A 19,916-nucleotide genomic window follows, 5' to 3' on the forward strand; every position below is an offset into this window, starting at 1 on the left:
AATATTTAAGTTAATGTGAATGGAGACATTTATCAAGGCTACATAATAAAGATTATTCTGTCGGTCTGTCTGGGATTTTTTTTTTTCGCTTCCAAGTGAATGATCGAGAAAAAAATGCAGATTCAAACTCCCAACAACAAGCGATGAAACAATGCACGCGAAGCAACCTCGTATGATAATTATTGTAGGAAGTTAATGTGAAATGAAACACGCTCAACCACGTTTCTACGGATTTTCACTTAAACTTTAACTTAATCAAGTAAAATTAAAATTAAGTTATAATTAAAATAACGCTGTTTAAATAATTAACTAGTGAAGCTAAAAGTTGATTAATTTGACTATTTAACTTATCTAAGTTAAGTTAAGTTACATTAACTTACTCAACTCTGGTTCCATAACAAAAATTAACTAGGTTATGAATAATTTTGAGGGCAACTGTATATTTTCGGTGGTAAACGCATGTTCCTCACTACTCCAATGCATGATAGCGACTTACTGTATTTTCAATAAAACATTAGAATATCGCATCTAGAATGAAACCACACACATTTTAGCTCTTTAACAGCATTATTCTTGGAGTCATTCTGCGTCCAAAAAAAATTGAAAATTTCAAAATATGAAAAGTGTATTTGTATGTTATAAATTAAAACATTTAACGGATTTTCATAAATCGCACTTATAAAAAAATAATAGCTAAATTACAATTAATTAAATTTAATAAAATGTTAGGTAAAATCATATTTGGCAATACATTTTTTTCGAGGGTAACCCCACGTTCTTTACTACTCCAACCCATGATGGCGACTGACTGTATTTCCAAAACAACTTTAAAGCACTACTTCTACAGCCTGATTGCCACACAATTTAATAAAGTTATTTCGTGCTCCTTGTATATACAATTTCGTAATTTTCAAGCAAAATCGACTATTAACGGGTGGTCCATTGCAATCCAAACACTTACTTATTCAATAATTAATGAAGGTTGAGTGATTGAAATGAATTCATATATCGATATATTAAAGCATAAACAATTAGTTACAGAAAAAAACAGACCTCTCTATCTTACGTACAACTCGAGAAAATTTTACTTGAACGTAAATTACAAATTTCCATTCGCGCACTCCAAGCAGTTGGGCGTCTACGGGAGCACCGTCTATGCCGTCAGCAAGTCCAATCCGTTGGAGAGAAAGAAGGCTTTGTTATAACGGACAAACTGGATCCGAAGGAGTTAAATAAAACAGCCCAGACCAATCCATTCAAGTCCCTGGGGGGCCCATGGAAGAAATCTCGGAGTTTCACACCAGACTGTTCACGCAGGGAACAATCAAAAATGTTGATGGAAAGAGCCTTGTGAGGGTAGAGAGGCCACTTTTGACACCAGCAATGAAAGAAACTCATCTCTTCCGTTGTCAGACTATTTTGAATTATTTCGAACTCCTTTTTTTTACACTTTTTACCACCAACAGCCCTGATGCCAACCTCCTCGACTACAACTTTTGGATTTATATCGAGTGGAAAGGCTACAGTGTCCGTCATCCAAGCATCAGGACCTTCAAAGCCACTGTCAGCCAGCACTGGGACGCCATGACAGAGGACTACTACATCCACAGAGGGTGCCAAGCCTTCCGCCGTCACCTGGAAGCCATCATTACTGCTAAAGGCGGCTACATTAATGATAAAGCGAGCTAAGACACACCTCTATATTATTATCATCTTATTTTTTTCTAAATTCTAGTTTTAATTAATGAATTATATCTTGAAGTTTAAAATTCAAAGTGTTCAGATTTAAATGGACCACTCGGTAAATCGTGGCTAAATTTAATAGAAAACGCTCTCTTGAATAAGACATGGATACACTCCAACTCTTCTTGAGATTTTGCTATAAAAAAAATATTTATAGATAAATTATGATACAATGCGTAGTATACGCAAAATATTTAATAGTTTTTATTATTTATACATCACTTGTTACTACCCTTACAACATGACAAATGGATGAATGCCACTCTCTGCTAACCTTTTTCAAGGCCTCAGAATTCTTTCAAAAATTGCAATTTTATCGAAAAAACATAATTATAGGTTCTAGATTTGTATTTCAATAATGAATATGTATGCTAGAGAGCACACGATATGGCACTTTTACAAAAAAAAAAAACAGAAACTGCCCTGGAGAAAATTGCCTGTTAGGAAAATTGCGGGAAGAAAATTGCCCATATTTTGTTCAAACTTCATGATGAATAATATCAAATATAAATTCGCTTAATATTATTTAGGATAAATGTCTTAAAATAATAGTTTGTTCCATCCTCCAGGGGACTACCTTCAAGTGTAGGGGACAACATAACAATTGCTCGAACTCTTGGACTCAGTGAGACGTCCATTCCCAAGTTTAAAAGATAATTAGGAGTAATATAGGAGAAGGGGGTTAGAAATCCCACACTACTCCCAGGTCAATCCGAGGGTGGAAGGTATTCAACCATATTTTAAGAGGCTCCAGCTATTTATTCCCCCTCCACACCAATCATCTTGATTCATTTATTACTCACACTTGAAAGTACTCCCTTGGAGGATGGAACAAACAAATATGTTTAGATATTTGTCATAAATAATATTAATCGAATTTATAATGTGTTATTATTCATTATATCGTTTAAACAAAATAAGGGCAATTTTGCTCCATGGGAATTTACTCCAGGGAAATCTTCCACAGGCAGTTTTCGTAGTACCCTTTAATTTGATCCTTTCCTTCAAGATGAACATTATAAGTAGACGATTCTTTCACTGGTACATGCATGAATGAGGAATCAATGTGCAGCAAACTGAATAACAGCTATGAGCCTCGATCAATTAGATCTCTGAGCTAGGTGACATTGTCCAACGCTGAAAATTTAGGTTTACTATGCCCCGTTCCAAATCAATTATTTGGTAGTACAGCATCATCGTCCTTCAGTTCCAGTAATTTTTTGACAATTGTTTCTTATTCAGTGAACTCTCCAACATCGGAGGAGATGAGATTTTGATCATTTCAGCAGTTAGGTACCAGAGCTGCCGCTTCAAAGCCTTCACTACGCTGGTGGAGATGACAGGATTTATTTTATCATCGTCAATCAATCCTTATTCTTGTTTTCATCTGTAAGAGTGGGGAGCAACTTCGAATCCTAGTGCAGAGTGGCATGTTACCCATTTCAATGGCAATTTCATGACGCCATGCCTCGTAAAAGGAAGATCGAACCAATCAAGGAATATACTTATTACTTGATCATCCATCTCAAGAGAAGTTCGAATTTGGATTCCGAATTCCACGAGGGATGACAGAGGAGAATTTATCTGAGGAAACCCACCAAACCTGATAAGGGTGTAGAGTGAACAGAAATCCTTGGAGATGGATATTTTTTTAAATATATCTTTATTTTTTTAAATTATACATTGAATATTTTTCTATAATATAAGCTATGATATTCATAATCACTATGTATTATGAATAAGTTATTAGAGTCTAAAGAAGAGTATCGTTTTTCATCATTTTTCAGCATAAAAATAAGATACAATATAACAAAAGTAGCGTCCCACTTAGCACAATAACTAACAAACTAAAGAACAGATTGGCATTACATTTTGACAGCTGTCTTTTGAAGGTTGATACTCACTGTAATTAAGGTGAATTTTAAAATAATAGCACCATTTATATGTCAAGCCCAGGACTTTCTAGATACAAATTAACTATTACAATGGAAAAATGAGATATTTTTCTCTAATCTTACTTTATCTCGATAAAGTAAGATGTAAAAATCTAACCAATTTTAGGGATTTTCTTGATGCATCTCTACTGAGAAGCGATTATCACTTCCTCCATTCGAATTTTTGTCGTGTTGGTTCTTTTTTTTATATTATACTAATTGTATTATAAATTTTCTCTCTGGTTCAAGTTATGACATAGTGAGATTTCGATAGTATGCATGCATCGAACTATTTAATTTTTCCTAGACAAAACAACCATTGAATGGGTTTTAATTTAATAAACAATACATATTTTTATTAAAAATTCAAAGCAAACTTCAATTTCTTACAAAAAAAAAAAAAGTATAACAACGCATAATGAACCTAATTTATTTATATATTAAGGCAAAATATCCTTGAGGCAAAATGGGTTTCAGATGAAATGCCCTTAGTCAAATGTTCTGAAGCAAAAAAAAATAAGGTGAAAGAACCTCGCACCCTATATTTATTTCTCTATGGGTTAGCCGGCGGGCGAAAGTGTTGTTATTGCCATAGATTACTTGAGGGCGCTAGTGTCGCGTAAGATCACTTCAACTGTTGTTGAATATGATGTTGATATACTAATAGTTATATTTGTATAATCTTTGAAAATCAAGAAAAAAAGAAAGAGAAATGACAACTGACGCCATGACGAGTCAATAACAACATCCTCAATAAAAACCTTGTTGCTCTGTAAATTGTCGATGTTGAATACAAGCAAGGGCATAGTGTTATTTCATAATCATCATAAAATAAATACACTATGTATGAATCAAAATGATATCCCAAATCTTAATATTCTTGTTCATATATATTTACAAGCTATTTATCTTATAATAAGTAAACACAAAAGAGGGCGGATATCTAGTTTTCATTTTTTATACGTGGAGGCATATCTAAGATCTATCTATTAATGTATAACTACTTATATTAATACGGTAGACTACTTAATATAACCCCGTAACTCTGATCAACTGCATCTAAATAATTGATGTATATTTTTCAATATATTTTTTAAAAAATTAGGGGATATATACATCAACGTCTTAATATGATGTATATTTTTGCATTAGTAACCCATCAGTATAGCGGAAAAATCAATGATATATCCAGAATAAGTTGATATTATGTAATAAACATGAAATGATCTTATAACGCACTTAGATTTTAATTTGTCACTTTTCTTGTATTTGATAATATAGAGTTCAATGATATTTTCTTGCTAAGAGAAACGAATATTATAATAAGAAGGATTTCAAAATCAACACTCGCCCGACTAGAATCACAATAATGAAATAACATTTGCATGTCCAAAAAATGTCGAAGGAATCAGTAAGATGAAAAAATAAAATAACGGAGAACTCATAAATAAGGAATTTAAATTTTAATTATTATCCTTGATGTTCAATTGTTTTAATTATTTGCCCAATCAATATTAAAACAGTCGTATTATTATATAGTTTCATTTTAACAATTGTTTTCAATAAAACTGATAATTAGCTCGTATAGTCTACATTCTGTAATTATCTGTAATTTATATAGAAATTCATGACATTTATGAGAGTATTAATCCAATTGATTGATAGATAAAAGCAATTTAGTTGTTTAGAAGAGGATAACTGAATAATATAATTTTTAATGTTTGCTCATGATAAGAAAAAATATTTAGGAATAATTAAGTTTCTAGTATTAACAGTGACGTATAAAATATGTTCTACTGCTATGTAAAAATAAATGAAACTGAAAATGAACGTGGCCATCCTTATGATTTGAAGAATGATTTGTCGATCCTCAATTCTACTTACACTAATAATTCGCTACTCTTCGTCTTTTCATCACTTGTTATTTATTAATACCAAGATGTTCCCTTCTCAAGAATTAAATAATAATGATATTCGTTTTGGAAAATAAAAAAACCTGTTCAGATTGTCGACTAAAAAAAGCCGCTCCCGCATTAATACAATTCTGTTTATTAATGCCATGATAATATTTTAATTATTATTTATTAGTATCGTAGCTGTACATCTTCAATGTATAGCTACGAGAAAAAAGGGTAAAGTGACGTCATCTGTGGTACCTCAAAAGTGACATCTCGCGAGTGAATAAGTTTTTCATAGCAATTAATTTTTTTTTAAATATTAATATGATCATTGGGTCGTCGTTTCGTTTTAAAAAATGACCGAATGAAAGGAAAAATTGTGAACGTGTCCAAATCTGATGAATGATGCCTGAATAAGAGCTGGGGGCTCGTAATTACGACTCAAACACGAGTCATACATATTTGAACTGCAATTTCAGTATCGTGACTCGACTTGAACGCAAGCTTTACAGATTCGAGATTTCTGTATCTTTGTTGAAGAGAACTTGTTTTTAATTTTGGGGTGTTCATAACCTAACACAAATAGTGTGAAATGTATAAAATGCAGTTGCTACAACAAACGGTATTCTAATAAAATGAGTTACTTATACGGATTGCTTGTCATTCTAACTTTTAGAATCAATAATGTTCGACAGGAATCCTATTCTACTGAAGATTTACTTAACTTACAATTTCGCAATTTAATCTCAAATGATGTTGATATGGATCCTTGTAAATCAAAAAAATTTGTTGGTGATATTGCAATTCCAACTGAAGAATATTCATCAGCTCAAACATGGAGTGGAAGTATTTCCAATAAGCTGATCAAGTCAAAAAGGGCTGCAACAGCTCGACCAGAGAGAATATGGGAATATGCAGTTATACCATATGAAGTTGATGCCAATTTTAGTGGGGTACACAAGGGTTTATTTAAGCAAGCCATGCGACATTGGGAAAATTTTACATGTGTTCAGTTTGTTGAAAGAACGGATGAACATCCAAATTGGATTGTGTTTACTGAGCGACCATGTGGGTGTTGTTCGTTTGTTGGAAAAAGAGGTAATGGCCCTCAAGCTATAAGTATTGGTAAAAACTGTGACAAATTTGGGATTGTGGTTCACGAATTAGGACATGTTGTTGGGTTTTGGCACGAACATACAAGACCAGATCGGGATGATTGGGTTACTATTATGAGAGAAAACATCATGGTTGGTCAAGAGTATAATTTTAACCGTTTAACATCAGAAGAGGTTAATTCTCTCGGATTAAGATACGACTATGACAGCATAATGCATTATGCTAGGAACACTTTTTCCAAGGGTACCTACTTAGATACAATTTTTCCGAGAGACGATTTACCCGAGAATCGAGATGATTTCCCAGAAATTGGACAGCGAATAAAATTAAGTAATGGGGACATTGCTCAGACAATGGCTCTTTATAACTGTCCAGTATGTGGAAGAACATTTCAAGATACGAAAATGTCTTTTGGATCTCCTCAAAATTCTGCATATACGACTTCCCCAGGAATTGAAAAGAGATCATTTCACAATGGAGATCAATGCCAATGGAGAATATTAGCAACACATGGAGAAAAAATTATATTGAATATCACATTGTTAGATATTCCTAAGTCTCATAGTTGTAATGAAAACTATCTAGAAATACGGGATGGTTACTGGTATCGATCAAAATTATTAGTTAGATTATGTGGTCAAGAAGCACCAAGTTCGCCTATAGTTTCTAGTGGTAGTAGACTTCTCTTGACATATGTAACCTCTGAAGTAGCAACTAAACATATAGGATTTCTAGCTGATTATGAAGCTGTTTGTGGTGGTGATTTAGATCTTGAAAATGGTCAATTAGAGTCTCCTAATTATCCTGCTGATTATCACCCAAATAAAGAATGTATATGGAGAATTAATGTTCCACCCGGATTTCAAGTGGCTCTAAAGTTTCAATCTTTCGAAATAGAAAACCATGATAGTTGTGTTTATGATTATATAGAAATAAGAGATGGTTTTGAGTCAAATTCACAGCTTTTGGGTATTTTTTGTGGTTATAAAATGCCAGAAGATATAAAGTCCAGTGGAAATAATATTTGGGTCAAATTTGTTTCTGATGGTTCTGTTCAAAAAGCTGGATTTTCTGCATCTTTTATGAAAGAATATGATGAATGTCTATCAATTGAGGAGCATGGCTGTGAACACGAATGTTTTAATACCTTAGGAGGATACAAATGTCATTGTCGGATCGGATATGAACTACATTCAGATGAAAAACGATGTGAAAATGCGTGCGGTGGTCTCATTGAGGCATCAAATGGTACAATAGTTTCCCCATCTTTTCCTGAGTTATATCCAGCTAATAAAAAATGTATTTGGGAAATATTAGCTCCTCCACAATGGAGGATAACAATGAATTTTACTCATTTTGATATTGAAGGGAATAACCAAGATTGTGAGTATGATTCTTTATCATTGTCATCTCCTATGGACTCAAGAGAGTTACGTAAACATGGTGTATTTTGTGGATCTCGAGTACCACCTCTTATTACCTCAGAAGGGAATATCCTTCGTTTGGAATTCGTATCAGATAATTCAGTTCAAAAGAGTGGATTTGCGGGAATATTTTTCACTGACAAAGATGAGTGCTCTACAAATAATGGTGGCTGTCAGCATATATGTCGAAACACTATAGGTGATTATTATTGTTCGTGCCATCAAGGTTTTATAATCCATGAAAATGGTCATGACTGTAAAGAGGGAGGTTGCAAACACGAGATCACGTTTCCAATGGGAGAAATATTTAGTCCTCATTTTCCGGAATTATATCCAGCAAAAAAAGATTGTATTTGGATTTTCAGCACAACCCCTGGTCATAGAATAAAAATAATTTATGTTGAATTCGAAATGGAACCCCATCAAGAGTGTGCTTACGATCATTTAATTATGTATGATGGTCATACGACTGATGACACAATCTTAGGAAGGTTCTGTGGAAGTAAGCTACCGCATCCCATTGTTGCTTCAGATGACAAATTACTCCTTGTGTTCAAATCTGATGCTTCTGTTCAAAGAAGGGGATTTTCTGCCAAACATAAAACAGTTTGTGGTGGGCACTTAACTGCAAAAGAATATGTACGTCATATTTATTCACATGCAAAGTATGGTGATGCAAATTATTATAATAAGGCGGAATGTGATTGGATTGTTGAAGCACCAATTGGAAAAAATGTACATTTAAGTTTCTTAACTTTTGAAATGGAAGAGGAAAATGATTGTGGCTATGACTTTATAGAAATTTTTTCTGGTTTTGATGCGTCAGGCCCTTCATATGGAAGGTTTTGTGGTAATAAGATACCTCCAGAAATTATATCTGTTGATGAATCACTATTACTTCGGTTCAAATCTGATGACACAATTAACTCTAAAGGATTTTCTGCTCAGTATTCCATTATAGATGAAGTAGATAATTTTGATTATGACTTTGGAAAATCCATAAGCGAAAAAAATATTTGAATAAATATGTTCTAAATGTCCAATTTTCTTTAACATAAGCATGAATCTTCAATAACTGATGCAAATTTAAATTATATGATAATTTAATTAATACAGATTTATAGAAAATATAATTTTTAAAAGATAGACTTAAAAATAAATAAAAAAAGATTCGAGATTTGTCTCGATTTTGAATTGTATTGATAAAATCATTTAAACGGTGTTCTTATCAGTCTCCTAATCTATGGTGAGTTTGGTTGGTCATTCTGGAAAAGTTATTTAAATATAGTATACAAAATCGAAAACAGGTATTTGTTGTATAAAATAGTAAGATACGAAGAATTTAAACTATGAATTACTCCACTGTCTCTAGTAATTCTTGCTTAAACTGTATAAGGGGCTACTTAAATAATAAAAAATAAGTTTAATATGACACAACTTGACAAATTTAGTGCACTAGATTTCATGCCGCCATCTCGTATTCCTGAAATACAAGATAAATATTGCTTGATAAATTTACAAACCATAATAATGGTATACTGATAAAATCTTTATTTTGATTTTTTGAGCATTTATAAATGGGAGAGTATTTTTCAAGTTTAAAATCTTGAGACAAAACTTGTTTTATCCATTGTTTTCTTGAGCAATATATCTATATATATTTCCCATACTGGCAATAATGAATCATGGATATGATAATGCCTCCCCTGTTGAATAAATCATGGAGAATATTAGTAGATAAATATTATCTTTACCATATGTGACATTTTTTACATATTATATCCTTGGCATTCGCCACCACCACCTTTGTGCGAAACAAGACATCGTACATATTATGTCGCAGGAGAAGCGTGAATATTCCTTCAACCAATATAATATATAGATAAGACGAAAACTAGAAAAGTTATGTGTAGGGAAAAAATCCATTTTGATAAAGATTAAAATGATAAAATAGTAATTTTTCCTGTAAGCAAAGTTGGATTCAGTTGGTTTTTGACATTCACCTAGTACATTCGGATATATAAAATATATATTTCTATACAATTTGGAACTAAAAAGAAACAAATTTGCAAAATGAAAATAAGTTGCCGTGTTCGTGGGGATTGGTTTCAGGTTCATTGCAAGGATGGTATGTAACAAGTTTAAGAGGGCTTTAATTTCATTATATATTTTCTTAAAATCTTAATTGAATGTTGGTTGTATACATTTTTTGATAGTCCATTTGTAATTTGACTAATTACAAATTATTGTTTAATCAAATACCCCTTTTCCTTCCTGGCTTTAGATAAAAAACAAGTGAGATTATTTTGAATCATCATAACTTTCCTGATTCTGATTGTAAAAATCAATGGTTGTATTAAAAAAAAAAAAAAAAAACTCAGTTTTAATATTGAGACTAGATTAATCCTTCAATATTATTAGTGAATATTAGTGAAATATAATTTGCTTTTATATGGGTTTAACTATACAATGACGAATGATTAGATAAATAATATTAGTAATTTCCCATAATTTTATTACTAAAAACTTTTATGTCTTAAAAAATAAATAAATCATGGAAAAGTAGAATTGACATTGGAAACGATGAGAATTATGTATAAAATGTGGTCTCTTGACCGTTTTTGTCCTATATTATGTATGTATATATAAAACCAACTAAAACCTGATCATGATATTTAAAGTGACAAGCGGAGAAGAAAATAAATTACAATCAGATTTGATAAATAACCATTCTACTCGAATAGGATCTGATGACATACGTTGGCTTGGTACGGAGGCTCTAAGGAGGTATATTAAGTTGAAACCCCCTTCATTTATTCCTAACCGTGAAGAAACTGTACATGATATTCGGAAAACCGTTGGTGGAGCCATTCTGGATCCTGATGATCAAATCAAGGACGTCCTTGATGATAATGACTTTATTTCCATCGGTATATTAACTTAGTGCCCAGGGTTTAGAATTAAAAAAATGGTTTGCATATTTTATTCTTTTATTTTTTCTATACAGTCCTCGAAACAGATCGAAATGATCCCAAGCTTACTCAAGCTGAAATTAAATATGTACCCGAACAAATGTAGGTCATTAATATAACTATAATTAAGCCTATATCTACTTGCAATTATCAATTTCAGTGCGGGTGGAAAATTAGAGCTTCCAGATAATTATCTTCATTTGGATGGAAACTCTTTATCTACTGATGATCTTTTACAACTTGGTAAGGGACACTATAAAATTAGACTAACGAAGGAATCAGAAGATAAGGTAAATGATGCAAGAAAAATGGTTGAGGATATTGTCAAGAGCCATCAAGCAGTCTACGGAATAACTACAGGATTTGGAAAATTCGCAAGTACTTTTATTGAATCTGACAAATTATGGTACTGTAGTTAAAAATCAACCCCTCCATTGTTACTACATCTTATTTTTTCAGTGAGCTTCAAGAAAATTTGATTCGATCTCATGCAGCTGGAGTTGGAAAGGCACTTACTCCCAATAAGACTAGAATGCTCTTAGCTCTAAGAATAAATGTATTAGCCAAGGGATACTCTGGGATTTCTTTAAAAGTTTTGAAACAACTTATTGATGCATTTAACGGTAGTCCATAATATATAATTATTGAGAGCATGATTAAATTACTCTATTTATTTCTTCCTTTCAGCTTCATGTTTACCATGGGTTCCAGAAAAAGGTACTGTCGGAGCTAGTGGAGATTTAGCACCGTTATCCCATCTTGCTTTAGGTTTGATGGGCGAAGGTCAAATGTGGAGTCCCGAAACAGGTTGGGGTGAAGCCAAATACGTAAGCTTTAGTTACATTTATTCAATGTAGAAATTTGATTGTACTGAACAATACTTAGGTTCTCGAAACTCATAATCTTACCCCTATTAAACCACAAGCAAAGGAAGGTCTTGCTTTAATTAATGGAACCCAACTTATTACATCCATCGGTTCTGAGGCTCTAGAAAGAGCATGTATAGCAGCAAGGCAAGCTGATGTTGTTGCGGCATTAACTTTGGAAGTATTAAAAGGAACGTCCAGGGCATTTGATAGCGGTTAGTATGCAACATGATTTTTCAGATATAACGCACTATGGATATTACTTTATTTAGGTGTACACAATCTCCGTCCGCATAAGGGACAATCCTTGGTAGCAAAGAGACTAAGGTCCTTACTTCATTCGGAAACTTATCCTTCAGAAATAGCACGTAATTGTTTTTCGTAAATTATAGTTTAAGTGCATATGTATCTATATTATTTTTTTATATTGTTATGATTCAGAGAGTCACAGGTTCTGCAATAGAGTACAAGATGCATACACTCTTAGATGTTGCCCTCAAGTTCATGGTGTGGTCCATGACACATTAGAATTCGTAAGAGGGATTTTGACAACTGAGATTAATAGCGCGACGGATAATCCGGTATTTCTGAGTTTGTTGCTTATTCTTAAAAGAGTATTAATGTTTTGTGTTGTAGATCGTATTTTCAGAGAGACAAGAGATTATATCTGCAGGAAACTTTCATGGTGAATATCCCGCTAAAGCATGTGACTACTTGGCCATTGGAATCCATGAGTTGGCTGCAATGAGTGAGAGAAGGACAGAAAGATTAGTAAACCCTGGTACTATTTCCATATCTATTCATATGCTAATTATGGAATTTCAATATAATATTTCAAACATTTTTTACAGCATATAGTGAACTTCCAGCCTTTTTGGTGAAGGAGGGTGGTCTCAACTCTGGTTTTATGATTGCTCATTGTACAGCTGCAGCACTTGTTTCAGAAAATAAGACTTTATGTCATCCTGCCAGCGTAGATTCCTTATCAACAAGTGCAGGAACGGAAGACCACGTATCCATGGGTGGATTTGCAGCACGTAAAGCCCTTGAGGTTGTTAGGAATGTTGAAAAAGTTATTGCAATTGAACTTCTTGCTGCATGTCAAGCCATTGAATTTTTAAGGCCTTTGAAAACAACCATTCCACTTGAAGAAGTAATAAAAACAGTAAGGTCTGTAGCCAGACCCTGGGATAAGGATCGATTTATGTCACCTGACATTGATGCTGTTACTAAATTAATTCGGGAGGAGAAAATTTGGGGAGCTATTAAGACTCATATGGATCATTATAACAGTTCTCAGGTAAGTTTTATATTATTTTTTTTTTTTAAATGTAACATAATTACATGTTTTGTTTCCATAGCACATAGAAACTCGAGTTTATAGTCCAACTTCGTACACCGTTGGACCTCCGAGACTTAGTTCAGCTGAATCAAGTGGAAAGAAGAGAAAACAAGGTCAATCCGATGCTTCAATGCTAACTAAGAATAAGAAGAAATAATACAGTTCCTACCATAAATATTTGTCAAACAAAACATATTCTTAGAAAATTTATTATTTCCTAAAGTAGAATGTTACGAAAAATATAGACAATTAACGGAGTATATATTATTTTATTAAACTTCAATAATTGATAACTAAATGATTATCAAGAATGTTCTTTTAAAACTGAAGTGAAGAAGGAAGTTGCATTCATATCTTTTGAGGAAAATGGCGTATTCTGAACACAAATTTCATGAGTCAATTTGTTTTTGTCCTTGGGGACAAAGTCAGAGGTATTTTGAATGATAGAAGGAGAGGATACATTATTATTTTTTCTTCTTGACTGGCACATGATTCCAGATAAGAGTTCATTCACATCCAAACTCCTTAAAAATGACTCCGAATAGGTTCTATAATTATTCAATGAGGAACTTCTGAAAATTTTTAAGGCGATGAAAACAAGGCCAAAGGAGCCAAGTGTTAACATTATAATGAAGAGTCCCAGCGCAGTATTATAAAAATCTTTGCTTTTCTGGAAGGAAATTAGAAGCAGAAAATTAAATACATACAATAAACAATTAATAAGATACTTCATTAATTTAAATTATATACAAACTGACCTTTTGGCCCCAATATTCAGGAAATGAAGTGGGATAAACAGTAGAGCTGATCAAAAGAAATATATTTTCTTTGGAAAATCCATGAATTTTCTTTATCAAGAGTCTAGCATAGTTTATCGTCCTCAAGGATATATTAATGAATAATTGCCCCACTTCCATGTCTGAGGATATTAGTACCATAAAATTAGCATCACAGTCAAGTTTAACAATAGAAACATTTTTACAATTAATGGTAAGACCATTCGAATTCGGATCAATACTACGATGGTTGTACATACTCCGGGGTGCTATAAGATCAAGATGGTACACTTTTTGTACATTTAAAGAAATTAACTTTGTCTCTCGAGAGACAAAGTTGACATGATCTAAAATAATGGGGAGATGAGTGCAGTATTTAAAAGTAATGTGTACGAATTTCTTTGCAACAATGAGTGACAGAGCATTTGTAATGTTGGAGAGGCTATAGGAACGTCTGGTTTTACAAACACAACTAAAGTGTAAGTTCCAAGTATCTTCTTCATCCAAAACACAGGGGTGAGCCTTGTTTCTTTGAATCATCAAACACCAAAGGAATAATATGATAAGTTCCATACGTAAAAGCATACTTGGAATTCATTGACATTACTGAATAAAGGACTGTTTTTTTGTTTTTTGTCATAATCATTAAGATAAAATAAATAACTTTTGCACCAAAGGAGAAAATTGGTCAGGTATTAATATATATATGTAAGTTAACTATTGGAAAATTCTCCTCGCACACTTAATATGGAAACAGTTATCTTTACACTTTAAACTTTTGTTAGATCAAACCATAGAAATTTCAAGGTTCTTTTACGAAAGAAAAAAAAAAAGAAAATATTTATCACAAATAATAATTATTAATATACATCAAAATATATATTTGTCCAAGATAAATATACAACAAAAAATAATCACCATATGATATAATAATAATATATATATATATATCACCTTTTTCAATGGGATGGAATAACGGTACAAAGATGTTATCTCTTTAATTAAGATTATGTTGGACAATCTTTGATTAACTATACGAATCTAACAGCAAAAAAAATGCAATAACTTTTTTCTTCTTAAAAAAAAAGAAACTAAGAGATAAAAGGCACGAAACATTGGGCGGAAATTTTGATACACTTGAAAGACGAACAACATCCTGATTACAATAGTTTTTCATATAAAAATATATATAATAATTAATAATCCATTTCAATGCAGTCTAAGAATTACATATAATATTGTAAGAACACAAATGACTGTGCCATAATAGGCACTCATAATGTTGTAACCCGTACATATTAAATTGTAATTAGAAGTCAAAATTTAATTAATTGAGAGAGATTTTTTTTTCAATTCCTGATATGTAGTTGCCAATAGAATTCAATACAAGGATATGTTAATTGTCCCCTCAAAAAAAAAAAATAATAATAATTGAGTCAAATAGAAGAGATACAAATCTTTCGGACTACAGTACATAGTAGTAATATACTAACAGCCATTCATTGATGTGATATCTTCTACTTCTATGTGAAAAATCATTAGAGGGGTGATATAAAACATAGGGTAACTATCTCAAAATAAGCTCAAATGGTCATTGAAATTTGCTTTTTGTACATAGTTGAAGAAAAAAAAATATATATATTCATTTATATAATAATAATAATACCAAAAGCCCTGAAAATATGGCAAAATCTTCTCGTTAGTAAGTTGACTAGCATAAAATGATGTGACATTTGTTGTCTTGCTTAGTGAGTTAAGAGAAGAAGATCTTCAAATTGTATCATAAATTGACCTAATGGCAAATTATGTTGTTATGTGTATATAGGGGGGAGGTAAAGTTAAAGGTGGGTAAGAAGTCAAAATTTCCTAATTTTTAAAATTATGTATCACAGAATTTGGAAATTTGATTTTTTTCCCTCCTTTTTTTTGAAAAACGGGTAAGGGACTGAATATAAGTATTGTTATATACATATATATGTATATGTGAAGTATGAATGAACATCTACAAATGTATGATTATGGAAAATAATAGCATAATTATTGAGCACTCCGTGATACCGTGATACTCCTTTTTCTATGACAGATCCAGAGGTATTATGATTAATAGTGAAGGGAGAGAAAAAAGGTGATAGATCAACTACAGAGGTAAATTCACAGAATTGTCTGAAGGTGGTGATGTTTTCCGCTTTCTACTAGCACGTTTGGTGTTTGAAGGAGAGGAGGAAAGTTTTTGAAGACACTTGGTACAATTCCATGTGTCTGGGATATTAGTCCTTTTAATTTTTGCACAAGATAGATGAATCCAGGTCAGACAGGATGAGCATTCAATCATTGGACGGCCAGAAAAGGGTTTATTACAGTAGCACGTTACCTCGTTGTAGCCCTCTTTATCTAAAAAGGGATATATTATTAATTATATGTACGTAAATCTATAATTAATATAAGCAGAAACATTTATCGAATTAGATAAGATAATTACAAAAAAAAAAAAAAAAAAAAAAGTTGTGATGCTCGATACCTGATTTAAATACTTATTTGACAAACTAATCTAGAATCTGCAACTAGTTTTTCTGCATGACCTTTTGAGCACTTTTTTATTACGATTTTAGTAAGGATAAATTTTGATAACATATAAAAACTCAAGAAAAAGTTTGTAAATAGAATAAAGAACGTTCTAGATTATTTCAATGACAAAATTACAACTCATTTAAATCATAAGATTTAAAATAATCTTCTTTTGATACGTATAATAAAAGTAATCTGATCTATAATACCGATATATTTCTGTAGAAGTATTGATTTTATGGGGTGGAAATTACTTGATACTATTACCAAACAGTTGTATGCCTTATTTATTAAAATTAGCCATGGTATAAAAGCTTTACCAAACATTTCCACAAAATCACTCTGATCAATGCTGCAACTTCCGAGTTATTTCCGCCTCAAAAAATGTTCAATCAAGTTAATATGTCTTCAATTAACCTTTAAATCTAAAGATTCATAGTTAACATATTAACTAAACACTTCTTAATACATCAACAAATGGATAATCGAGTACGTCTTTGTCACGAAAGCAACAACACCGTTGAAGACATATGAATTTGTCACCGCAACATTGTTTTTCCCCTTAAGATTAGAGTAACAGAGGCATGCAATTATAATGTGTATTCATTGTTACTGCTATTTGTGATTAAAAATAGATTTTGTAGGTTTTTTTTAGAGCGTCTTCATTCACAGAAATGGCCTCGAAACTGCAGAAAGTGCTCAAGCCAAAAGGTGTGTAATACACTCAAATGAAAAAAGACCAAAGCCCTGACGTGGCATGAAGGATCCAAAGCAGAGATTCCTCATCAACAAGGTTCGGGCTGAGCATTCAAACCTCAAACCTTTACTAAGAAAAAGTAACACTTATTTCATGATATTTATGATCATAATGACTTAAAAAGAGGCCAATACAATAATAACAGCAATGAAAAGAATTGTCTTAATGAAGGATTACCTCTGTCATCAGAAGATGATGACTTAGAATCCTCAATTTCATCCTCATCTTCGACCTCATTCTTCTTATTTGAATGTATCCGTTTTCGACCACCACCACCGCCACCTTCTTCGTATTTTTCATAGTCCAGGATAATTCTACAGAATGCTAAAAAGTCCTCGGAGGTTCGACGTCGTTTGTTCGATGAGCCGTCCAACATGTTACTTCATAAATGAATTCTAAAACTAAAAGATCTATCTAATCAAGACAAGGACAGTAATAATTCCTTGAAAAATCGTCAAATATACGGCCGTTTCATGACGTGTGAAGAGTTGGTGACGTCATTGGATGGCACCCCTTATTTTTACATTCTTATTTGCTTGCGCTTCATAATAATGGGGATATATTATTTTTTTCTTTTACATACAGCAACTGTAGTTTATAACTAGGTAAATAGGGAGGACGGGAACTAGTTTATTCCCCCTTTCATTTTTATAATATTTGATCAATGCTTCATTTGTACTTTGTAAATGGCAAAATATATTCCTTAAAATGATTTTACTGACTGAATACATTGCATCATAATTGAAAAAAACACCATCTTGAAGGCTTAAAATGGAACTTTTTACAACTTGAAATGGACAAATTTAATAATATCTTGATTAAATTTCATCAAATGTCTCTATAAATAAAAAATGACATAACCTTCTCATTGAATAATGATAAACAGTGATATTTGAATTGAATCAAAATAATAAGTACTCAAAATCCCTATGAAAAGTCTAAAGTTTTTACAATTATTATTCTTTTTTGATTGATTGGGACGAGAAAAGTAGGATAATTATAGAAAAATATCATATTCTTTCTCTTGTAATTTTTAATTTGTATCTACAACACGAAATTAAAATTGTATATCGATGTAATAACATCTTTTTAATACATTTTAGGGTCAGATATTGGTAAAAATAGGCAATAGAGGAATACAGTTTTTATAGAGAGTAAGGGGTCACTCCATTTATTTTCGGGCCCCATTTGGACATCCAATAGTCCACTAGTTTTCTCAATATTAATAAAAATAGTATTTTCTTTTTAATCAATTGAGTTGTTTCAGCCCCTACAATTGAAGTACATTTACAATGCTGACGTCATTTGAAAAGATTTTGCAGTTCCGTCGATATCGATCCTTCTTAAGTGTTGATGTTGATCCATTTCAAATATTAAATTTTTTGGAAAAAAAATTCAAAAATCCATAGTTATTGAGAAAAAATGTAAATTTTTTGGAATTTTTTTTTCAAAAATCCATAGTAACTCAGAGAAAATTAATTTTTTTTGAAAAAAAAATTATAATTATTTAGGAATTTTTTTTTAATTTTTGCTGTGTTGCATAATTTCCCTACAGTTCACCCGCTGTGGATGCCCCTGATTACAGACCACTTAAAAATAAATAATATGTAACTATTTATAAGTTAAACATGATATGTATAGTGTTCTAAATTCTTCATTACTCAACCAAAGCAAGAAGTTATTTTATATGAAATGTTTGAGTAATTATGTATGTTTAAAATGTTAAAAATGTATTCAGTTTAGATAGTATATATTTATTTCTTTCTTCAAATTTAATGGTAACTAACATAGAGTTATTTTCTATGTAGCTACCCCTAACGTATAGAATACGGCAGTTTGTTCTATTTCATCCTTCGATTATAATTACTTATACCAAATAATTAGAGTGGAATAATTTCATTCCCTACTAAAAATTACTGAAAATACATTAAATGGGATAACGTTACTGTTGTAATCAATTGGTTTCTAGATATTTTGATTTCTACGGACACCGCAATTAACTAAATTTGATAATTACATGAGTGTCGAATAAATTTTTTAGAACCGTTTCTGTCGTCATTAAATATGTATTTACATTTATTCTATAAATAAATTGATTTATGGAATTAAACATTGACAAAGTCATTTGAATTAATATTTGTTTTACAAGTTGATCAAGACGAAGCCGGATTATTATTTTAATTGAAATGAGTTGAAATATTAATATTCTTTGATAAATTTGGTTATCACAAACGAAGTAAGATATTCAAATTTCATTGTATCATACTAGAAAAATACACATAAAAATTTGTTCAAAGAGCCTATAAATTACTTGTTATGTTCTCATAACTTGGCTTGATTTCCATTGGAAGTATGAATTCACAGTCCTTTGGGTAACTACGTAATGCAGCTTGTCTTTGGACAAGAAAGAAAGTTTATGAAGATAGGAAGACCATTGTTCTATTACAATTTCAGATTGCTCCAACTGTACTGAGCTTTACAGTTTTCCTCGCGCTCTCCATCAGCCCGATGTTTTACTGCATT

The 19,916-nt window shown here is 31.8% G+C and overlaps 4 protein-coding genes and 1 long non-coding RNA gene across 7 annotated transcripts; 2 read left to right on the plus strand and 3 right to left on the minus strand.

The window, feature by feature from the left end:
• Nucleotides 1-604: 604 nt before the first annotated feature.
• Nucleotides 605-3,394, minus strand: LOC139907076 (uncharacterized). Its single transcript, XR_011783395.1, has 2 exons — nucleotides 2,727-3,394; nucleotides 605-1,879 (listed from the first exon to the last, which is right to left on the minus strand). It is a non-coding gene; the product is annotated as an uncharacterized lncRNA (long non-coding RNA).
• A 1,567-nt stretch (nucleotides 3,395-4,961) lies between these two features.
• LOC121128541 (protein tolkin) lies at nucleotides 4,962-9,309 on the plus strand. Its single transcript, XM_040724128.2, has one exon. The coding sequence runs from the start codon at nucleotides 6,211-6,213 to the stop codon at nucleotides 9,133-9,135; it is 2,925 nt and encodes a 974-aa protein (XP_040580062.1). The 5' UTR covers nucleotides 4,962-6,210; the 3' UTR covers nucleotides 9,136-9,309.
• A 716-nt stretch (nucleotides 9,310-10,025) lies between these two features.
• Nucleotides 10,026-13,553, plus strand: LOC121128542 (histidine ammonia-lyase). Its single transcript, XM_040724129.2, has 12 exons — nucleotides 10,026-10,243; nucleotides 10,860-11,045; nucleotides 11,123-11,189; nucleotides 11,248-11,493; nucleotides 11,547-11,710; nucleotides 11,775-11,914; nucleotides 11,973-12,168; nucleotides 12,226-12,321; nucleotides 12,395-12,534; nucleotides 12,590-12,734; nucleotides 12,805-13,253; nucleotides 13,315-13,553. The coding sequence occupies exons 1-12, from the start codon at nucleotides 10,189-10,191 to the stop codon at nucleotides 13,450-13,452; spliced, it is 2,022 nt and encodes a 673-aa protein (XP_040580063.1). The 5' UTR covers nucleotides 10,026-10,188; the 3' UTR covers nucleotides 13,453-13,553.
• On the minus strand, nucleotides 11,088-14,872 carry LOC121128543 (uncharacterized). 2 transcript variants are annotated; one of them, XM_040724132.2, is made up of 3 exons: nucleotides 14,278-14,872; nucleotides 14,054-14,214; nucleotides 11,088-13,965 (listed from the first exon to the last, which is right to left on the minus strand). In XM_040724132.2, the coding sequence occupies exons 1-3, from the start codon at nucleotides 14,654-14,656 to the stop codon at nucleotides 13,600-13,602; spliced, it is 906 nt and encodes a 301-aa protein (XP_040580066.1). In that variant the 5' UTR covers nucleotides 14,657-14,872; the 3' UTR covers nucleotides 11,088-13,599. The 2 variants fall into 2 exon arrangements, with proteins under 2 accessions (XP_040580066.1, XP_040580065.1); XM_040724131.2 differs by having other exon boundaries at nucleotides 14,054-14,872.
• A 56-nt stretch (nucleotides 14,873-14,928) lies between these two features.
• On the minus strand, nucleotides 14,929-17,878 carry LOC139904689 (uncharacterized). 2 transcript variants are annotated; one of them, XR_011783394.1, is made up of 3 exons: nucleotides 17,571-17,878; nucleotides 16,130-16,462; nucleotides 14,929-15,025 (listed from the first exon to the last, which is right to left on the minus strand). XR_011783394.1 is itself a non-coding variant. In XM_071893052.1 (2 exons), the coding sequence occupies exons 1-2, from the start codon at nucleotides 17,767-17,769 to the stop codon at nucleotides 16,209-16,211; spliced, it is 453 nt and encodes a 150-aa protein (XP_071749153.1). In that variant the 5' UTR covers nucleotides 17,770-17,878; the 3' UTR covers nucleotides 14,929-16,208. The 2 variants fall into 2 exon arrangements, 1 of the variants encoding a protein (XP_071749153.1); XM_071893052.1 differs by having other exon boundaries at nucleotides 14,929-16,462.
• Between the last annotated feature and the right edge of the window lie 2,038 nt (nucleotides 17,879-19,916).

Source organism: Lepeophtheirus salmonis, chromosome 13 (genome assembly GCF_016086655.4).
Source record: "Lepeophtheirus salmonis chromosome 13, UVic_Lsal_1.4, whole genome shotgun sequence".
NCBI classification, from domain to species: Eukaryota; Metazoa; Arthropoda; class Copepoda; order Siphonostomatoida; family Caligidae; genus Lepeophtheirus; species Lepeophtheirus salmonis.